The sequence below is a fragment of the Lampetra planeri genome, chromosome 18, assembly GCF_965212315.1.
Source record: "Lampetra planeri chromosome 18, kcLamPlan1.2.h2, whole genome shotgun sequence".
Classification (NCBI taxonomy): Eukaryota; Metazoa; Chordata; class Hyperoartia; order Petromyzontiformes; family Petromyzontidae; genus Lampetra; species Lampetra planeri.
The window spans coordinates 3,227,464-3,251,050 of record NC_136124.1 but is presented as its reverse complement, the minus strand read 5'-3'; the positions used below and the strand labels follow the sequence as shown (position 1 = coordinate 3,251,050).

Genomic DNA, 23,587 nt, shown 5'->3' with positions numbered 1-23,587 from the left:
ATTGACGGGAGCGTAGGGGAGTGCAGCAAAATCCATTGTTGAACTGTACTTCTATGCTCCCATAGAAGTACACCAATTACCAGCATGGTGAGTACGGTCAAATAACCCCCATGATCCACACAGCAGTGGATTGATGAAATGGCTGTCTGTGCATGTGGGGAGCGGTAGTGAAGTCGTTAGCATGCCGCGCTACAAAGCCTGCGACCCGAGTTCGATTTGCTGCTCACGGCCACCACCAGTGACGATGATCTGAAACGGTCCTGGGCCTCCCCTAAGTCGACTCAGCTTCCAATGAGTACCCGGTGCGGTGCGTAAACATTTCCACTGGGGAGACGAAGGGCGTGGTGATGACCGCCCCACTCCCTCGTGTGCCGTGCCGGCTGCTTTCATTGTTGCTTGCTAACATAACAGCACTTGCCACCAAGAGTCTGTTAAAGTTCTAGGGGGAATTTTTGTCTTGGTGTATATAAGAATACAGTATAGTCATGGCTGGCTGCTACCTGACACTTTGATGTATGGACAATGATAATGATAGTACGGTGTTTAGTTCATTGTCCTTCCCTTGCACCTCTGATTAGCACGGTCTGATACGTACGGTGCGAAGGAAGTTCAACTTCCACACATACATACACGTGCTCATCTTTTCAAACACACCAATTCATTATTTGTATGTCTATGCCAGTGGCTGTTGTACATTTGTATATGACACTTTCAGCCTAATTCGTTAATTACATTTTCAAAGTATTCATTTATTTTGTACGGCCTTGTACGTATTTTGCTATACTATGCCAAGATGCTTTTTGCATTATTTGTTGCTGCAGTTATACGTTTTATACTCAAGTCTCCCATTTAAAAGAATATAATTTTGTTCTCACTGGACTCTAAACATGGCGATAATAAAAGGATATATAAACATGTAAAATTGTCGTTATTATATATTTTCTCCCATCAACCAAAGCCTTTGATTGCCCCTTTCAACGGTCATGCAAGCTCTATTTAATTCACGTTAAAATACCTCTGAAATATTTCACCAGAGGCAGCAGCAGTAGTTTGGCTAAAATTATCATTTTGTGAAGAGGAAAAAACATTCTTAGCAAAACACAAATATAAAATTATTTTAAATACCTTAAATTCCACATGCATTTCCAGTCGCTTGTACCCGTACATCCACATCCAAGAATTTGTCTTGATCACTTAAAAATGGGAGTGTTGCTGTTTGCATTTGGGTTCATTGAGTACTGGGGGCATTTTTGTAACTTTCCCTTTCCTCCCAAGGCTTGTACGTCCGTTCCAATTTTTTTTAAAGATTTGTGTTTCATGTCACCGGTCGGCGGCCTGCCTAGGCGACCTTAAAGCAGCCTCATAAATGGGGCCCGTGTTTACCTACGGGGTTTGCGTACGCACGGCCAGTCCACAACAACTACCAGTGGAAAACATTCCTTGCACTCTTAGTTACCGGTTACCACACTGAAGTCATGCACACCCTGGGAAGAGACAGATATTTTGTGAGATGGATTGTTCAGTAGGCGGACAAATACCAAAAAATAAAATGTCCACGCATTTTGCTGTGTAACAAAAGCTTGGTGTATGTTTGACCCTTTTAACCCAATGCACTCCCCAAGAATCAGAAGTTCGGTAATTTTGTTCATTGAAGTATCTTAGTGTCACTCCTTGGGGAGGAATTTAGGAACGTCCGATGCGTTCTAAGCAAAGAGAAGTGAAAATCTAAGACCCGAAACTGGCTTGACACTTTTCGATTTAAAGCTTTCGTGACTGCAGGGATTCATATTCTTGGTTCTTTCGATAAAGTCACGTAGAAGGGAAATAATAAAATATTACAAATATAACATAATAAAATTAAATTCTCACGACGTTTCGGCCACAACGCAAGCAGCTGAAACGTCGTGAGAATGTAATTTGATTATGTTTTATGTTTATTATTTTATTATTTCCATTCTACATGACTTTACCGAAAGCACCAAGAATATGTCTTGACACTCTCATACCAATTTGCTCTCTGATGAATTCACCCTCCAAAAACAACCGATTTTGCCAGATCCTTGAAAGCCAAGCAAAGTTCAGCCTGGTTAATATTTGGATGGCAGATTGCCCGGCAATACCGTATGTTGTAGATGCAAGGCTTGTGAGATGCCTCGGAGATGGCAATAGAGCAACGGATTCTTGATTCTGGCTGTGCGGAGCTTTGAATTGTTACCCCTGTGCATGTGTGGGTTTTTTTGAGGTACTCCAGTTTCCTCTCACATGCCTATTAACAATCTTGTTGGCCAAACATCCCACCGCAGTATCCTCCTGGAAAGTGGCCTTGTGACTCAGTGATGCTTTCGTGGGTATTATTATTTTCAATGTAAGCTGTGCATCGTTACTTTAGAACAAATGTTTACAATGCGATACGGTATTTAATTAAGATGTATAATCGTCAGCTTATCTGTGCCTACCCAAGCCGCTCCTCTGAGACTGAGGGTCAAGTTAATGGAGCGGCCAAGCTCATTAGTTGTATGATCACTGTCTATATTAATGGGATGCTGTCGTGGTGTAATGGTTCTGTCTCCCGGTGCGGCAGTCGAAACAAGGGTGCAAGCTCCCTCAATGTCCCACCACCACTGTCCCCCCAGCGGTATCAATGGACACACCGCAGTTAGTCGATCGGCACGTCACGTGCAGCGCAGTAAAGCGTGAGTGCTCCCCGATCTCTCCGAGACGTCTGTCCAGTGAGGAAGAGTAGGCCAAAAGAAATCCATGATGGGCGCACTTCGACCAACAGACCCTTCTGAAAGCAGTGGGCTTGAGCGATTAAATGCAGGGCTGCACCTTTGCCTTCACCTGCATCGACAAATATTAAACCGCAAATCGTGCACTCCATCTCCAGCGCAGCCATGAGCTCCTAACTCAACCGCGGGTCTCTGTGTGCGCGGAGTCGCCGTCAAAATTGCTTCATCACATTCAAGGACAAGCGAGGACAGCCGCTGTAAAACGACACTCGACATCACAAAGACCCGCGGCTATTAGGTCACCCCGTGACAATGTTCGATGTGGAGGGCAGCACTGGTTGCCGTTGGGTACGGAGTCACGGTGCCTTTCTCTCGTCAGTCTCGTGGCTGCGTTGCAAAGCTCGCCAAGTCAGATGTGTCGAGCTTGCCTTTAAAGACGGCCTTAGGAAAATGTCAACTAAAGTAAAGGTAAGCCCTCGGAGCACGGTTGATATGAAATCATCAGTTTTCACTTTATGGGTATTTTTCCTTTCATTGTCTGGCATGGAGGAGCACGTGGTATCTAAGCTGCATGTACATAAAAGAACAGGAGTGAGCAAAAGGTACACATAACATACAAAACGTGTGTACAGGCTCACATTAGCATATTTCCCAAAGTCATCCATATCATTGGTGCACATGTTAATGAGTGGTTATATTCATGACTATAGCATAAATAAGATTTTGTCAAAGCAATTCAGCCATCCAAATGGAAGTATTGACACCATCTCGATCACGATCATGTTATATCTGCGCACGCAAACACAAATAAACATACAATACAGCACCGACTGAATTAACTATGGACTGGTCACTGAGATAGGCGAAAAGAAGCAGAGGAAGAGAGGGGCAGGAACAACTGAAGAAAGGAATAAATTGACAGAAGCCTCTTCTTAGGTTTTTTCGGTAAAGTCACGTAGAAAGTAAAATAAAATAAAAACAAAAATCACGACGTTTCGGAGGCAACACAAGTCTCCGTCATCAGGTGGGACCGTCACAGTCACGTAGAAAGTAAAATAAAATAAAAACAAAAATCACGACGTTTCGGAGGCAACACAAGTCTCCGTCATCAGGTGGGACCGTCACAGCCAGATTAGCTGGCTGTGACGGTGTTGCCTCCGAAACGTCGTGATTTTTGTTTTTATTTTATTTTACTTTCTACGTGACTTTACCGAAAAAACCTAAGAAGATGATTCCTTGCAGTCACGAAAGCTTCAAATCTAGAATTGACAGAAGCCTTTGCCCAGTGGTGTAAAATTCCATACTGGCAACAGCAAGCGTTGATTCACTGCCCTGATACATTGTCTCCTATGGCCCTGAAACACCCCCTTCATCAGCGTAGAAGAGCCCTAACCCTAACCCTACTCTTCCGCGAGCAGAGTCTCACCGTGCGATGTTTCTACGACCACTGGCAAGCGAGCTCGGTGGTTCAGGAACATTCCTGGGCCGTTTAAGCAACAACAGCAAGAGTTTCGACGTGTCTCCGCACTCTGTGAGCCGTGCTGCTGCATTCGCTCTATCACCCACCGACCCACCCCCTCCCCTTCCTATCATGCGAGGTCAGAAGGTAAACATCTTACCACAAGGCTTGGATAAAGTTAGGCGATTTAAAAGTAAATATCGAATGCATGTCGAGGATGAAAGCGGGGGCACGGAGGCTTGCGGTGTCAACCCGGTGACCCAAGTTTGACTCCCACTCGTGGCTGACATTATTGGCGAGTGATATCTGAACTGGTCCCGGGCATCCCCCCCCCGCCACCCAGAGCTTCACCACCAGCGTGGTCAAACAACCCCCATGATCAACAAAAGTAGTGGGGAAGCATTCATCTAGCGGTGGATCGACAAAGGGGCTGTACATTTATTACCTTATGCGTTTGGAGCTTATCAAGCTGCATTTATTAAAACTAATCTGGCAACGAAGTTGAGTTAGATCAAGGTAAGCCAGGTGCCACTCACCCCATACCCACGTTGACTCAGTGACCGCAAGACTGTTTGCGGGGCGACCGACAACAACAACAAACAACAGCCGACATTCGCCGCTAAGTGACGGCGACGTCACCTGGGGGGGTGAGGTCCTGTGCCAGGCCAGGTGAACTTTGAGGCCACGTGGAGTGCAGAAGTCTCTCTGACAGGAGGTCACGGGACAGACCCAGCAGGTGCCATGTGTTGACTGACTGAGATGACTGGCAGACGCACCACCTGTACCCCGCCCCTCTACTGGGCGGGGGTGGCGGGGGCGACCCAGGTAGGTCAAGCATGCGGCTCACTCGTGAGACGGGATCTGCCGCTGCCTGGTCCACTGAGGATCTCGCTTAGTGCCAGGCTAGCCAGGAGAGGGCCTGCTCGTGGCAAACGTGGGCCCAGCCCAGTAATTCTAGATTTGAAGCTTTCGTGACTGCAAGGATTCATACTCTTAGTTCTTTCGGTAAAGTCACGTAGGTGACTAAAGTCACGTAGGTGACTTTACCGAATCTGCAGCAAATCAGGCTGTGACGGTCCCAACTGATGACGGAGACTTGTGTTGCCTCCGAAACGTCGTGATTTTATTATTTTTATTAACTTCATTTTTTACCTACGTGACTTTACCGAAAGAACTAAGAGTATATATACCAGCCCAGTAACTTGGTTCTGAGCCCACACGCTTTCAAGCGCCCATGAAAACCCGCTGCCACGGCAGTAGCCTCACGGATCCAACGTGCAGAGATGTCAGCGTCTCTGCCCAGGTGACGCACATTCCTGGCGCCGTGTTTTTACTCAAACGTCGGTGGCAGTGATTCGCAAGACCTGCCCTGACAAAACAGAAACGCGGACATCGAAACCCGCCACGTCTCAAATGTCAACGTAATAGGAAAGTAATTACATTAAATACATCTCGCAAGGCTACAAATTAACGTCAAGGCCGCTAAGATGTGTGCTGCGACATCACCGCGAAAAGGGTTCATCCCGTGTCTCTAAGTCGTGTGGGAGCAACGGGAGGGTCCCCCAACCGCCCGCCCGCCCATCCCCCCACACCCACGCAGACAGACGCAGATAGACACTTAGTCATTGACGCCGTCGAGACAGACAGACAGACACAACCACGCGTCACACACGCACACGCATTATCCCGTCTGCACGCGAGCCACGGGTGGCGCGGCTCCCTGCGAGCGAGAGAGAGACTCGGCCCGAGGCGAGGGCGGCGGCGTCCTTAAAGCGAATCCGCGTCACATACCACCCGGTCGATGGCTCTCCCCAAGTGGGGGGTGGGGGGGGGGATTTTACCTCTCCCATTATGAGCCACTCCGCTGGCGGATATCAAGTGGCGATCTCCATGACTCTCGGAGGTAAAATGGTAAGCGTTTGCCTCGGGGGGGGGGGGGGGGGGATAACCGGCTCTAGCCGTGACCAGGTTATCCTTTGAGCGGGCAGGTGTCGTCAGACGGGCGCAAGCGACGGGGTGCGTGACGAATGCGCCTGCGAGCGAGGGAGCTGATTAATCCAGGGGGTTGTCCTGGGGAGAAAAAAAACACAGTTGACAACCCACGCGCGCGTCCGTCCGTGCTGCGTGCGCGCGCACGTGTGTGGGGGGAGCGGTGGTGGAGCGGTTAGCGCACTGCGCTACGAACCCGGCGTCTCGAATTCGATTCAACGCTCACGGCCAACACCGGTGACGATTATCTCACCCGGTCCTCGGCCTACCCCAGGTCGACTCAGCCTCCAATGATTACCTGGTGCGGTGTGTAAAAAGCATCGCCACTGGGGAGACGAAGGCGGTCGGGCGTGGTTCTGGCCACCCACCCCCTCGTGTACCGTGGCGACCCTTCATAGGTGCTTGCTGACAGCACTTGCCCCAATAGTTATTTCGTGCACGTGTCTAAAACGTGAAAGGCGCATCACCGCTATTTCTTGCTCACGCCAATTCTGGGAGGAAGAGCCTCACCACTAAAGGGAGCTCTGGAGAGCCCCTCTCGAAGGCATTTGGCCTATTCTTCCATGCTGAACAGACGTCTTGGTAGAGGTGGAAGTACCCACACTTTAATCCCCAACACACACGGTCTGTTCGTCGACTGTGGTGCGTCCATTTATACTGCTGGGTAGAACAGAAGCCCGGGTAGATTCTGGTGGTGCAAGTAGTGGCTGCTAGCGGCTACTGGGGTCACGTTCACCCATTACATGCAACGTATATGAATTGAAATTATTGATGTTAACGCACGCGATTCAATGCACACATATCTCGTGAGCTTAAGAATCAATATTAATCAATGGATCGATGCATCGTTATACCCTTACTAATTATGTTTTCAGATGCTTACTTCCGTTAGTTGGAGCAGCGCGATTTCTACAAATTTAAATGTCTAAAGTAAGCCAGAGTAGGGAATGCACCATGCACTGTTTAAGGCTGTCCCCCCCCCCCCCCACAACTACAAAAACGTAGTGACCCACAAGCAACACAGCTTTTCGCATCCACAAGTGAGCAGACACGCGTATTGGATTTTAACCTAATTTAGCCATCAACTGCCACTCGCTTGTGAACTTTTTGCCTGTCATGGAATGTTGGGACCGCCGGTGGCATTTGAAGACCGGAGCTGGTCGACGGCGAAAGGGGAACTCAAGAAACGGGTCGCTCGAAATCGCTCCGTGAACTCCAAGCTTCTTACCCAGGCGACGGTAGCTGATGAACAGAGATGCATTATCACGGTCGTTAATCGACTCGTTGACAGACCAATACACCGCTGAAAGCTCAGCCTGTGGAGTGCTTCGTAATTAGACAAACCGTCTACTCACATTGCATTCCTTAGCTGCCAGAGCAACTTCTGCGGGCAACATAATAAGGCGTGCAATTAAGATTTAAGTACAAACAAGATAGTATCATTAACATGGGAGCATTGAGAACAACATTTTCCTCAACCTCGACTAATTTGTTTTCACGTCTCAAAATCTCCAGCACGAAATAAAATAAAAATCGACAAAATAAACGTTGGAACGATTTGGCGAGCTTTATCAGAAATGTGCTCGGCGTGCTCACGGTTGCATAATTGAACGCCGAGTAGCGGACGGTCGCATGCAAGGCACGCATTGAGGAAAACATTTGTGCTTTTCTCATTTCGCCACCCTCCCCCCTCCTCCTTCCCAGAGGCCACTGACTTTCACCCATCGTGTCGCGCCGCTCGGCTTTGACGTGCATTGGCCACTGTGGCCGAACGCAGTTTACCCTTGGCGGTTGGTTTGTTTTGGAAGGCTGCGTCACGAGCGGCGGCGTACGAGCATGTGCACTGGCACGACTGGGGTTTCCGTTTCACACAAGAGCTATTTATTCCAAACGGTAGCACACACGCGCACACACATGCGCGGGCGGGCGTACACGCACACACACTTTACTAGCTCGCAATGCTGCGGAAAATAAAAAAATAAACCCACTTGGCTGTGATGCCTGCAATTCTGCATTTCAAGGCAAATGTTAACACACTTAAATAAAACTTTTTTTTTAAAGGAAGACATTTTTTGGGCGAAAGAAGAAAAGCTCTAAAATTAAAAAACACATTTCGTACCAACGCTTGATTTGCCAGTGTTTTGACAAGTAAGTTAGGAGGTGGCCTGTCACCTGCATAGTTGACATTCTCGTAACAAAACATCACGTCAATCCAATAAGCCGTCGACTCTGTTATAAATGCTCCGTGTCTAGCGAATCAACACATTCCCAGTCAGACAGCTCAAACATTCTCCCACCTTGCATACGCTATTCTTCGTACAAGGTGAGTGTAGGTATTAAAAAGTAGTTCGTTATTTGAACAATTTCTCGACGTTCTTATTGCCTTCGTTGGAGTGCTTTCGAGAATGGCATCTGGCAACCCAGCATCAATTGTGTAACTAGCCTAACACTGCCGATGAGGTCCTGAAGCTTGAAAACCAGTCCAAAGTCTGCTTGCTGAACAAAAAAACATATGCTGATGGATAATATTAGCCTGGTAAACCAATATGTTGATGGTCTAAAATTATATTTTATTTTTAAGCGGAGAGAGCAGAAGTCTATATATATTTTGGTTTTTAATACATGCAGTTAGCAACATAACCTTCACACATATCACTTCGGATGGTTCGTGTGAGGTGAGTGACTTACCCATTTAATCTGAATTAGTGAGCAGCAAAAAATGATAAACGACCGGAAGGTCAACTTATACCGTGCACATTTTTTCCAGAATAATTTTACAACGGATCAGCCGTACAGGAGCTTAGATCAACATTCTGGCGGTGACATTTAACAGTGGTGGATGACACCGTAAAAAAAAAACGACAGGGACTTTAATCTCAAAGCTAGAGCGAGGAAGAGACGTGTAAATAGTTCTGATTTATTTGACCGGTTATGAGACAGAGTGTCTACAGCTTTTAATGTTCCTTTCACTAAATAAACCAGGTGTTAGTCATGCCCTGCATTGTTAGGCTGGCCTTGTCTCATATGTCACAACTGAACAAACTGAAGCAAAGCAATCTGTAACGGGGATTTACTGCAAAGTTTTCATAAATTTGCAAGCCATAGAAAGAGAGCATTTCCTGCATGTTGAACTTGATATTGATCGAGCGCCAGGTTAAACCTTTATCAGTCCAAATGGCGATTAGTAATCATCATCAGCCATGAGCAATCCACTGCTGGATGAAGGCCTTCCCCAAGCCACCAACACCTTTGCAAGTTATTTGATCTAAAACAAATCTGCCCAGCATCTGCACAGGAGACGATTTCATCGCTCCATCTCCTCGGTGGATGTCCTCTAAGACGCGTTTCATTCCTTGGCTGCCATGCACTTATTATTCTTAGCCATTGACAATCGTCCCCATTATAGCGACAAATTCTGCTCAAATCCACTCATTGGATTCTGGTCTCATGGTCCACCCGAAACTGCATCCATACAAACCTTGGCAGATGCAAATACCTGAAGCACAAATGTATAATTAAAAACTCTCCAGTGTGAGACTGTGGTCATCCAGAAGAGACCGTACAACATATAACGACGCAATGCCCGATCCACGAATACGAAGAAGACATCATTACAGCGACACACTTCGCTGCCCCTGGCGCAGTTGTCTGGCTTGACCACCCGATTGTGAAATTGTAGTTGTTGCTCTACATCCGCAGCCGTACGAAACAAGAAGAAGGAAAAGACTTCATTATTTGTTACAGCCAGGAAGCTGAAATACATGGATCCCGACTCGTACAAGAGCTGTTTGATGAATGTTTTGTTTTGGTATTTTCCGTAGAATATTTTTTCGTCCCACCGTTTGTTGCAAGAATTTCTCCATTGACCACTGCTTTGTGTGAGCTGCTGCTGTGACGCTGTTCATGTCGCAAGTGTTGTGATGCTGTTCATGTGGACATCACGCCCGACCGTCTTTGTCTCTCCAATGATGATGTTTGCACAACAGACACTCATTCAAAGCTGAGTCGGCCTCGGGAAGGCCCAGGGCCAGTTCATAAATTCACCACTTAGTTTGCCGAGAGATGGAATTCAACTTGAGTAGCCAGCAGATAGTAGCACAGTGTGCTAACCACAACACTACTGCTCCCCATTAACTCACAGCTACGAGCAACAATGTTAAACACAACATATGCAATCGTGTCATTGTGGAGAATATAAATAGCAAAATATATAAACCAAAAAATGTCACCTTTCTAAAAATGTCTCTCCACATGAAACATTATTTTACATTGCCCATTGTCCCCATAGCTTTCTGGGGGTGCATAATTTCAGCAGCATGTATTTGTTTATTCGTTTGTTTGTTTGTATTTGATGTGTTGTGAAAGATACACAGTACCTGTATTTGCGATGTGGAGAGACATATATAGGCGACATTGTCTACTTTTATATACTTTTAATACATATTTTAACATATAATCCTCGTGTGTACACTTTAATCATACAGTAGGAGCCTCAATATTTGGGATTTTTTTTAAAGCAGAAAGCCTGCATATGGTGCATACTTTTAACGTCCATTTAAATTGAGCCATCACTACGATGGCTGTGCACAGATAAGCTGCACATTTAGTTGTATAAAACATTAAAGCAAGGTGAAGCGAATTAAACAAAAACATTTTCAGCAATGCCCCCCATTGATGATGAGCGCGAGAAATCTATCCACATAAATAAAAAAAAAAACCTTTATCTGTAGGTCTAAAACACCTCTAGGGTACTTCCCGACAAGGTAGAAAGCTGAAATTTGGTACATAGGTAGCTTTTAGGACGCAAACAACAGGAAAAGAATCTGTAAATTCGAGATTTTTCATTTTAAAGCTCCCAAAACTGGATTTAAGTGCTCCATAAACACGTTTGTGGGTGTCATTCAGAAACGGTTCAAAATATAAGATTGAGTGTTTTTCTGTTTGATATAACGTCCAACAGCAAATAAAATTAAAGCGAGAACCATTGTTCTATCTTTTATTGTTTTCCAGATATTTCGGATTAGCGGTTTTGAACGAAACATCCGCATTTTAAGATGTTCAAATCTGAATAATTCGAAAAAGGTAGAAAATAGGAGTATTTAAATTGAGCGGATGTCGTCAACAATTTTTGTAATGTTTTTTTTCTGAAAAATACTCATTTTTGGAGTAGATGTTAGTGTCTGATGATAGATATAAATTGTAAAAAATTTGTATCAGGTTCATTATAAAATTTATTGAAAACTTTTGCCTGGCGAAGACCGGCTTCATGAACTAATCATAGAATGAATTCACTACGTCGCCCATTACGCGATTAGTAGGGATTTAGCGAGGAGTCAAAGCGGCCGTTTCTTTAACAGTCTCGAGCAGCGCAAGTCACGAAACGCGAGCGAAGGTTGTATTTGTCACCTGTGTTAAAGAAAAGGAGTGGTGGTGGTGGTGGGGGACCACACGACAACAGGAGATAAAACTGCCTCTCGCCCGCCTGCCAATATGACAGTGGACCGTACACATCCAAGAGTCTTCCAGACAACCCCACGGGGGCCAGCGATCGAGATAATTAATACAAGTGGCATGTTTTGAAGGCCTCCGTGACTCCAAACCGAGACGAGTCAAGAGAACTTGTGACCTGACAGCAGCCCCCCGCCCCCCCCCCCCAGAGGATATACAAAGGGCTTCCACGTGGTTTAAAAGTCAAGACCCCCCCCCCCCTATTACAGAAAGAATGCCTTCTGCACGTTTGGCAAGTGAGCACGGGCACTCGTTTACCCCGATACCCCCACCTTCGTGCTCGCAAAAACATTCGCGATCGCACCCGCCGGACTTACATACATTGAAATTGCATCACCTAAGAGTGCTCAGATGTCCAACTGGCTTTCGTGTGGCGCCGCGGAATAAGATTGTGTGTAATGAGTGTAAGAAAAAAATGGTGAAGACTCGGTATCGTTGAGTTTGTCCCGTGAAGATTTTTTGGCAAACGCCTTTAACTCGCAATACCTATTTTTTTTATCTTTTTCACTCAGCTGCACTTTATTTCCTTTGATAATTTTCGAAAACTGCTAATAGGGCGACATGTAACGACCATCTGACGTGTTTTCTGCTTATTCGGCCAGACGTTAAAGTCAACAAAAATGTATTAAAATGACCTTTGCTTCTGAGATGAACTCTGTACTATTTAGTCTGCTTGCGAGTCTCGAAAAAAATGTTAAAAATGTTCCGTGCAATATGTCAGTAAGCCACTAAAGTCATCTGAACTTTCTTGCCCGCCTTGTGGCATGACAAGGTATCTGAGCTTTGGAACAAACTGTGCAAATACCACCAATAACGTCAAGGCACAGAATCAACAAGTCAGCGCTCAGGACCCGACGTGCCTTAGGAAGTCGCGGGGTCTCCACAGTAGCAGTCTGAGAGGCACACGTGCATGCATTTATCCTTCACTTATTGCTCTTAAGAATAACAGGGGCGTACGCATGGGCGAGGGGAAGGTAGAGAAGGCAATATTATTCATCTCGATCGCAGTGCCAAAAAATATATAATCTTTGAGGACTCCTGCAAAAAAAAAAAATACATGTAGGGGCATCAATGGACTAACTTACCTGAAATGAACTGCGCAGATGTTGCTACCTGTGTGTGCCTAACCAACACGCAGCCCTAAAACATCCATCCATTCAGTTTTCCAGAAGTTAAACTAAGCTATGTTTTATTTTACCAGGTAAGGTCCACAGAGATACGTTGCTCTTTGTCAGAAACTACCTGGACACAAATGATAGCTCAACGAAGTAACTTATCACGTGGAAATTTATAACAGCCAGATACTCTGAGCGCATATTTCTACATGTGGAGGGATCAATCGGAGGAGTTACGAGAGAAAAAAATTAACCGACCCGGAGAAAAAGCCATGCGATCACGGGGAAAATTTGCAAACTCCAAATATACAGGCGTCAGGATCGACATCGAACCCCCGACCTCCTGTATGCCAGGCAAGAGAGTTAACATCTCGTCACCGAGATGCGAACAATTAAATGTTCATGAACCTGCATTGTCCACTCCGTGTTAAGGACTATAGATTGTTAGTTGTTGTCATTCACTATTAAAGATATGGAGCACATTTTAATATTTGCCATTACATGAATATTTCATTAAATTTTGAACTCACATTTCATGAGCATTTGAACAAATTAAACATTTGCTATTTAACTATTTCTTCACATAATAAAAATGGGAATCCAAGTAACGTGTGTTTTTATAAGCGAGAGAAAATGGAAATTGTTCAATAAGCTAGTAAATTCCTCCCCATCATGCGAACGGAGCTGAAATTCTATCCACGAGCGTTTTAAAAACTTCAAACGTGCAAGCAGCACGCTGCCACGTGAACAAAAAGTTTTCATTACTTTTGAATGAACAAATGATAAGTTTACAAATAAGTTGGCGGTACAAATTGGCAAAATCGTAAATGACACCGCGCCATGTGCATGCGTGTACTTGCAAGTTCACCGAAAACTTAAGCTGCCTTATCCAACCCCACGTCATCGTCTCCCTGGAGGACTGAAATTTGTACCCTCGTTTAATTAACCGAAATTGCCTTCAGTTGTAGCACACATCAGACTCGCGAGCGTGCACGCACGCACGCACGGACGTACATCGCAAAAGCACACGATGGGATCATCTCGGCGTAAGACTCAACAATTCGAGTGCGTTTCCTGCGCATGTTTGCTGAGATTGTGATGGATGATACATTCCATGGAGGACCTCAAATGGAACAGTAGCCATCTGATGGCACAGGCAACACCTGCGAGATCTGCGATACAGGGAATTCGCACCTGTCAAGATCTACACCACAACAGTAATCCCCCCACCACCACCACCACCCCTGCAGTATATCTGTACAAATCAGCGTTTCATCCCCATGTTTTGCTATGGTATGAGGGAGCTGTTTAGGAGCTCTGACAGCTGGACCGACAGGCACACACGGACAGCAAGAATTCGGCCCGTATGTACCTTTGTACCTGAACGCAACTGCACGCGGGGCCTGTTGTGGTTCGAGCACCGTGCGCATTCCTGGACACTGGCGAGGGCACGCGACCTCTCGCACGGGAGGCTGTAAATTGTGGCTTGGATACCACTTATCGTTGTAATGAATGCTCAACTTACACGGGCGAATTCGAGAGCACTGCTTGAACAGCGAAATGATACAAAAGTGAGAAAGGCAATCAATCTTGGCCGCTGCGAAAAGGAGAGTTCGATCAACCGACTCGTCAACCGCACGCCGCTTGCATGTACCGTCCACCTCAAAAGTGATTGCGCACGTTGGTAGAGGTTTGGAGGAGTTACGTATAACACGCCAGCTTTCGCGTCCAATATTATTCATGATACGGGTTTTCCTTGGGTTACGTCGCGTAAGTATAAATGTGTCGGTAACCCACCACCAGTCGACACAACCAATTAGCGATGTTTGTCGGGTAAAGAAAACGTGCCAATTAGTGACTACGTCAGCACACCGGTGTGTTGGAGAATAGTTAAATGCATTCGTTTGGATAACACAAAGGGTGTTTGAGAAAAAATCGCCCCTTATGCACATGTGCGGTTTCACACATTGAAGGGATAAAAGTGCTCGTAAAGGAGTTGAGACCACACGCCATCTGTGACACTTTTGCATAAACACCGCCAGGTCACAGAAGGAAAACCCATTAGGCCCAATGCCTCGGCAGCGTTCGCAGACCGCGGCTGGACGACTAAACTCAGCCTTGCATCAATACATGGGCAGCCTCGACCGAATATGTTGTTTTTGTGTTGTTACTTTACAGTTTAAATCTAAATGATACACGACCAAAGACATTGTTCCACTCACTTTTGGGGCATTGAAACGATATGAATAACAAAGTGTGGCATTTGTGCAATACTTGTTGGTGTATGCGAGTTATTATTCACTTTTTAAAAAATATCGCTTGTGCTTGTCTTGCTTTGTGTGTTGACTAATTTCTGGAATAACGTACGATTTAATACCAGCCTTTGAATTTAATTCATGAATACGGTCGCTCTGCACTTAGTTCAATTAATGGTTTCACCTCTGCCAGTTTCCTAATATTGTCACTAGCATTTTTCATCTATTTGAAAACATTCCATTCTTGAAAACAAATCTACTTCAAGGCCATTAAATAAATGAATTGCTTCGTAAAATTCTCTCCTGTTTGAATTTCACAATAGCATTTACAATAAACAAACATGAATTTTATGAAACTATCGAAAAGTTACACATACTTGCCCTATGACAGCCTTGTACCAAATAATACATTAATGAAAACAAATGCTCAATAAAATTAAATGCGCAATAATATATTTTCAAAGTGAATAACAATGACATATTGCATATAGCTCGTGTTTATAAATACATTTCCAATTGAAAACAACAACAAACAAAATATACAAATCAGAGAACATAGCCCAGACAAGGTAAACCGTGACACCGCACCTGGAGCCAGGCCTGGGGGTGGTGTTCACCGGCAAGCGCCTGGTGGCAGAGTGACCCACGTGACCCGGTCAGGCCTAGCCCGAAATGGCTACGTGGCGCTATCTTGTGGGCCCACCATCCGCAGGACGAAGAGTGAGTGGTGGGTGCGATGCCAGTATGGCAGGGAGAGGGATGGTCTCAGATGGAGTGGACCTTGGCGATGGACACTCGGTATTGGGATGTGGAATGTCACGTCACTGGGGGGCAAGGAGTCGGAGCCGGTGGAGGAGGTGGAATGGTATCGACTAGACAAAGTTGGCCTCACCTCCACACACAGCATTGGCACTAGAACCATACTTATCGGTCGTCTCCTATTCCAGACTAACCCCTGGTGAGAGGCCCCTGGGCAGGTGTGGGGATGCTCACAAGCCCCTGGGCTGGGAGCTGTTCAGTTGCAGATTGTCCCGATGGATGAGGGGGTCACCTCAATGAGACTTCAGGTCTCAGAAAGGAAAACTCTGACTGTTGTCTGTGCTTATGCACCAAATAGCAGTTCAGAGTTTTCGGCCTTATTGGAGACTTCTCCTGGAACTCTACTGGGCAAGTCTCACTGGACGAAGACCCCGGGGCCGGCCCAGGACACGTTGGCGAGACTATGTCGCTCGGCTGGCATGGGAACGCCTAGGAATTCCCCAGGAACAGCTAGATTCCGTTACCAGGCAAAGGGAGGTCTGGACCACCCTACTCAACATGCTGCCGCCACGACCCATACCAGGATAAGCAGAATGAGAAACGAATGAATGAACGAATATAATGTTGCTGGGGAGGTGTAATGTTAGCACACTTGACTTCCAATCCAAAGATTGTATCTCCCGACATGGCAGTTAAAACAATGGGCAAGTTTCTTATATCTCTCCCACCACTCCCACCTCTTCTAAGATGTCTAACCAGTTGAAAAGAGTAGGCCAAATAACATCAACTTCAGACAGAACCTTCCACCAGCATTGATGTGAGCATGAAATTGCAGGGCAGCGACTTTATCTTGACATTTTATACGGCCCCACAGTCGATGGTGAATGTTACACAATACCAATGAATGTCATTGTACCAAATAGTGCAGAACCAACTCCATATTATTAATCATCTTGGATAGCACACCCGCTCAGTAAACACATACATTGCCAGAGATAATAAGCCCAGACTATTAAAAATCACATTATTTTTGGATTCAAGAAAGTTACTTACTGAAGTATCAATGGTCAAGCAAAATTTTATTTTATATCTACCAACCAATACATATTCTGCATTAAATCTTATTAACACACATTCAAAAGAAATTATTTGTTAAGGTTTGATCGTACGTATTTCATACTTACTCCTTTATTTTTCATTTCCATTTCCTTTGTGAACAAACTGTCAGATGCATTCCCATCCGTCTTCTACATATAAGTTTCATTTTCTTGATTTTCCAGAATATACCGATCTCACCATATCTATGAAGCCAAGCAGGATTTAGTTTGAATAGCGGTTAAATGGCTGACTGCCATGCACAACAGGTTGTTATAGGCTGCAGGCTACCAGCGTGGCAAAGTGTGGTCAAATGACCCCTTTGAGCCGCACGGCATGGGAGGGTCCCCATCTGGTCGTGGTTTGACCCAAGGACTGTTCACGTACACGTGTACAATGAAAATATAGACCAAAACAGAAGGTTTGCTGGACATAGGCTGGCCTTATGCAGGGAGCTGATTCACTTTGGCAGCAACGGGCAGCGAATTGCTTTTTCGCTACACCATGGGTCGGCAAACCACACTAGCAAGAAGATCCCCATAGGTATAAAATAATATACCTACGTGACTTTACTGAAAAAACCAAAGAGTATGGATTCCTGCAGTCACGAAAGCTTCAAATCAAGAAGTTCCCCCTTTTTTTCCCGAATTAGATCCAAAAAATAACCTCAATATTTCACAGAGCCGCAATGTAATGTGAATACGAGACGGCGGTCCGTAATAAACGTCACGGAGCTCCGGAGCCGCAGGTTTGCTGACCCCCCTTGCGCAAGACTGAGCCAAAGCCACGTTCTGCTCAAACCGCACGGGAGGCACGGTGGAGTTGGCACGCAAGCCGAGCAATGCAGACAAAAGCGAATGAGTCAAACCCTGCGTGCAGGTCGCGCACCAGAAATGGCCTCTATTTCGCTAGAATCCGAGCACAGTTCTTGTACCTACACGGCAAAGCCTTTTGTCATCCGAAATTGTACCTTGCGTGCTGTTTAAACAGAGACAGAGGCTCTCAGAATCGCCTTCGCAGGTGCTCGTTCAGTGACGCATTTTGTTCTTGGCGTGAGGGTTTGTTAAATTATTTTAGGGATTATTCAAACCACGCGGTCGCGCCCCAAGCTCTTTGCCAAGACATAGATTTTTCAAGTCTTGACCCCACCCTTTGAAGGTGTTAAATTAGGAACAATGCACAGTTGTGTGGGTTTTACGCACAACATACTTAGAAGCGTTTTTTTTTTCAAACCATGCCGCGTTATTTTAGTAACGTAGACTTGTTGTCCTAAAAGGTTCAAATTAATGTGTTTCATTCCAAACACATCCAGTTTTGAAGGAACGTTCCAAATGCCTGAACAACATAAACAAATGTAGAAGGTGATTGCTCAAGTCTGAGTTGTTAAACACTGGTGAATCAATTCAATGTTTACTCAGCTCCAAAGACAAAGATACTCCCTATAGTCTTAAGGGACTGTTGGGGCAAGTGCTATTGGCCAGCACCTATGAAGGCTGGCATGGCACATGAGGGGGTGGGTGGCCAGCACCACGCCCGTCCGCCTTTGTCTCCCTAGCAGCTATGTTTATTACACACCGCACCAGGTACTCATTTGAGGCTGAATCGACCTAGGGGAGGCCCAGGACCAGCTCTTATAATCGTCACTGGTGTTGACCGTGAGCGGGAATCCAACTCGAGTCATTGGGTTCGAAGCGCAGCGTGCTAACCGCTGCACTACCGCTCCCCATCCTCGGCTTCACGAGTGTTATCACAAACGTATTTCGGAAAATCTCTGCGAGCATGTGTGATTGCGCATGGTTGGGACAAGGAGCTTTACAAAAAAAGGTGAGCTTGGAAAATTAGGAGACAGAATAAACACGGAAATGGGAAAGGATGATAAGAGGTGTTACTTTAAAAATAAACTTGACTCACTCTTAACCCGCGCACACTCGACCCAAAGCGTGCATTCACTATCTACCAGTTACAGGTTTTAAGCTGCGTAGTGACATTTTTAGAGAGTTAAATGGTCAACGATCCAATGAAAATATACAATTTGCACAGCACCAAATTGACTAAATGTAAAGCATGGCCGATTCATCATCAGCCATGGTCAATCTACTGCTGGATGAAGCTGTCACCATCTTTCATGTCGCTGCACTCATCACTGACGAACTTCAGTACACTCTAAGTTTACTATGATGAGAAAATTGCACCGAACTAAATTTCATTCACAAATTGCAAGGCCCATTCATCGATTATCCTTTCCTGAAACTTTAACGAGATAAGCTGCATAAAGTGGTTGTTTTGAGGTTATCACCGGGTTTTCCCTCCACATTTAGAAACATGCGTTTATAGTATTTGGGTGATATTAATTTCCACATGATGAGCCACTTTGTTGAGCTATAATTTGTGATAGCCAGGTCGCTTCTGAAAAATAGCTATATAGCTCAGTGGGCCTTACCTGGTTAAAAAAAAGTTGATAGTATATATACAATAAAAATGACAGCCTCCAATGCATGAAGGCTCCCCCTGCCATGCGAGTAATAGCGATGTATTGACCATATTTTATACTTCTGGTCAGTGGAGGTTGTTGAAGGAGAGGAGAAGGGCATGACCGGTTCTAAGATCACCCGCCCCTGTTGTTAGCCGTGGTCGGGAATCGAACTTGGGTCACCTGGTTCACAGCACAGCACACCAACCACGGTGGCGAGATGTTAATTACCTAGAAGAGCGGGCACACAGTGTACTGACAAAGTCATTTCCGAAAACCACGTGACTGCATTCATTTGCAAAACCTTCCCGAGTGAAGAGCACTTTGAGGCAATAATCTGTGAATAATTTACAATCTGGTCACTTCATAAATAAAGAGGCGTTAGAGGATTGGGCATCACGCTGGTCAGAGAAATAAAAGTCATCATGCAGAGAAGCCCCGTGTGGATTATTACCGCCAAAACAAACTTTTCATGGACTCGACGTCTTTCAGCTTCTGCTCTCAATGGGGTTATTTCAGGAGTAGTGTTTTGAGTATGATCATTTATTGTTGTATTAGTCTTATCTACTCGCTCTATATGTGTGTAACGTGCGTGACAAAAAGTACGGTGGCAAGATGTTAACAACCTCGCCTGGGATACAGGATGCCGTGGGTTCGGTCCCGACTCTGACGCCTGCTGTATATGTGGAGTTTACACGTCTTCCCTGTGGACGTGTGTATTTGTCTCCAGCTCCATCGGTTTTCCCCTCAACATTTAGAATCGACATTTGTTTTGAGTATTTGGATGCTATACATGTCCACGTGATAAGCCACTTCGTTGAGCTATCGTTTGTGGCCAGGTCATTCTGAAAAAGAGCTATGAAGCTCAGTGGGCTTTACTTGGTAAAATAAAAAAATAGTTATATAGTGAATTAGTAGCTAACTGCTCGAAACATTTACACTGCAACACATTTTATAATACACTCATTTATTTGTGCTAATATGAAGTAATGATCATCTGGGAGTCTATTTTATTACTTTTCAGGATCGTTAAGAGATGGTGGCAGCTTGGGAGGCCTTCATCCAGCAGTGGATTGCACATGGCTGATGATGATGATGATGATGGGAGTAAAGTAAGAACTCTGGAAGAAGTGATGGCTGGTGTACAAGAATAACTCCTGAGTGGCATTCATGAAGGTTATTTTCAGTTAAATCGTGTAAGTATTAATGTGTAGTTAACCCACCACCACCCGACATAACCAATTAGTAAGGTTTGTCACGTAAACAAACGTGCCACCAGTCTGTTGGAGAGTAAACTCATAGCATTTATAATTTTAGTACGACGTTTCACTCGTGATTGCAACCAGCTTTATCAGGCACATTTTGCCAGAATTGTGAGGAAGTCTTCCGGTTTAAAGTCCGAAATAAAGTAAGGTGATGTCATCACTATAAGCCTATCAGGTCCGAATAGTGGCAGCCAAAGGAGAGAATACACTGAAGATGAACCGCAGAAGTGAAGCGATGCATCGGGCCTTGTTGGCAGGTGCGGGAGGGATTGTTACATCGATGGAGCATCAGGGGATTGCAGAGACCATCATCCAGCAGTCAATGTAGCATGGCTGCTGATGATGATAATAATGATGATGTAGTAAGGAATATTTGTGACTTGAATGCAGATGAAGGTGATGGAGGAAAACTAATCAAGAAAACATATATATAAGGCAAAAGCATGAATTGCCAAGAACACATTTTAGCAAGAACAAAATGTTAAATAACTGGGTTTGAAGACTTTTGCCTGCCAGAAGCTAGAAAAAGCATTTCAGTAGATGATCTTTGCACAGCTGTTTTTAACGGTTTTAAATAAATATCAGAGAAAATGATTGAAGGGTTTTGTATGGCAAAAAAACTATTTCATGTCAAAATGAGCAATGGAATGAACCGTTAAAATAAGCGAGAAAAACAAAACCTCCATTCACACTTTTGTTTGCGATATCTTTTTATAATGTTTGTTTAGCTTCAGCTATTACCTTTGGCTGTAATTCTGTACAGAGTGCAGATCATTAATTCAAAACTAAAATGGCCTTCTGCTAAATTATCATAGTTGCTCAATAGTTATTGTTATAACGTGTATCATATTTTGCCTTTAAAAAACCCATTCTTAATTATGTTACTCATGAAAAGATGCTGCACTTATATACAGCGCATATAACAAGACAACGATTTAGCATTGAGTGCTGTTAGTGAGCACCTATGAAGGCCGGCACGGCACACATGGGATGGTTGGTCAGCACCATGCCCGGCCATCGATGTCTCCCTAGTGGCGATGTTTTACACCTTGCACCCGGTATTCAATTGAGGCTGATTCGACATAGAGGCACAGGACCGGTTCAGATAATTGTCACTGGTGTTGGCCGTGACCGAGAATCAAACTAAACACGCCGGCTTCGTAGCAGAGTGTGCTAACTGCTACACTACCGCACATGTGTAAGTATATATATATGCACCCATACATGTGCGTGTTTTCAGATAAATGCCCTCGATACAGCTCAATTGGTCGAGCAGCATTGCTTCCAATCTATACGGTCACAACATTTTGCATCCTGTTGTGTCTTGACCCTCCAGAGCAACCCCGGACTCACTCCTTAATCAGAGCAGAGGCAGAGAAGCTTCAAGATGAACGAGTGCTTTACTGGAAGACTCCAGGAAATGGACCCGAACCCCACGAACCCCTGTCCATTATAGCTCCTAGCGAAGCTTGACATAACGTTATGGACCGCGGACAATTACACCCAAACAACGAAACATAACACATCCTATGCCGGGTTATCCCAGTTCTCGACACCTATAGAGTTGAAAGCGGTCCGGGTATAATGTTCATCACACTGGACTCACAATTAAAGAAGTTGACCGTTCGATCTCCCAGCATGGCAGCTGATGCATTGGTGCAGGTGTATTCAATACCTCCGCTTTGGTCTATCCAGCAGTGTGGCTGGGTAACACGACAGTTAGTCGTTCTGCAGGTCACTCCCAAGATGTCTGTCCAGCATGGAAGAGTAGGCCAAAATTACCTCGAGGGCTTTTATAGAGCTCGCTCTCGTGGAGGCTCTCTTATACCAGCGGTGACATGAGGAAGAAATTGCAGCGCTGCACCTTCATGTTATGCATACAAGAGTACCAACTGTCGTGGCAAACAAATGTTGGGAATGTAACAGTGGCAGTTTCACAGGCAGGCTGTGTACCTTACCTCGGGATTGTGGTACTTCCACCATCACTCCAGGGAGCTCCTACAGAGATGCGCTTCACCCTACGCACATTTGAGCAGAAGAACATGTTGACAGGTTTTTTTTTTTAAGGGAAAAAAATCATGCTTGTATTCATTCCTCGGGTGCAAACACAATACGCAAAGGGAAACAACCAGTTGTTTGAATGTAAGAAAATGACAACATTTGCTACAGGGAGCAGATCTTTACGATACCTCGCTCAAGTGGAGAGAGAAGAGGCATGAAGACCTCAGGAGAGCTCTCTCAAGAGCATCGCTAAATGAGTTATCGGCCATCGTGTTTTCAAAACGCAACCAACCCATCGTCATCGAAAAACATCATTAGCCATGTTCAATTCACTGCTGGATGAAGGTCTCCCCAAGCAGGCACCGCCGCTCACAATCCTGCGATGGAACAATCCACGTGGCAACCACACACAACCACGACGGCAATTTGAATTCTTGTTCAGGCCACTCTAAACACGGAACAAACAAAAAAAAACCTCTGTTCAGCCATCTCCAGCAGAGATGGACCTCGGCAAACGGGATGCCACATTTTTAGACAAATGATCTAAAGATATGACGCACGTGCATCGAATAACATGCACAGGGCATGATGGGTTATCCAAGGACAATTCCACTGTTTAAGATACCGTACAAAACAGCAAGGACATTAAAGAAGTCTTCTGTTTGGTTGCTAGCGTGGATATTTAGAAATGCATTACTCATTACTCGCTGTCCGTGATCTTACGTGCCAAAACTGACGGTATGATTGAGACATATTTTCTTTGCATTGGGTTCATGCAGGTATTTTGTTGTCCCTGTAAAAGCATTAGTGGGTCCATGTGTGGCGCGTCCGTCAAGTACATGCGGGTAGCGGGTTGATAACAAGAACCCGCCGCCGTACGCTATGAACACAATGTCAGCGCGCTTCTCAACACCACGGCACGCTTCTGTACAACCCCTTGCT

At 45.1% G+C, this 23,587-nt stretch overlaps 1 protein-coding gene across 1 annotated transcript in view; it reads right to left on the bottom strand.

Annotated features, from left to right (window-relative positions):
• KATNBL1 (katanin regulatory subunit B1 like 1) overlaps positions 1 to 22,660 on the bottom strand; it is a 138,809-nt gene extending 116,149 nt beyond the window's left edge. Inside the window, exon 1 of the mRNA XM_078602295.1 lies at positions 22,603 to 22,660. Within this exon, the coding sequence (XP_078458421.1) occupies positions 22,603 to 22,627 (25 nt within the window). The 5' untranslated portion in view covers positions 22,628 to 22,660. The remainder of the gene's footprint in view (positions 1 to 22,602) is intronic.
• Between the last annotated feature and the right edge of the window lie 927 nt (positions 22,661 to 23,587).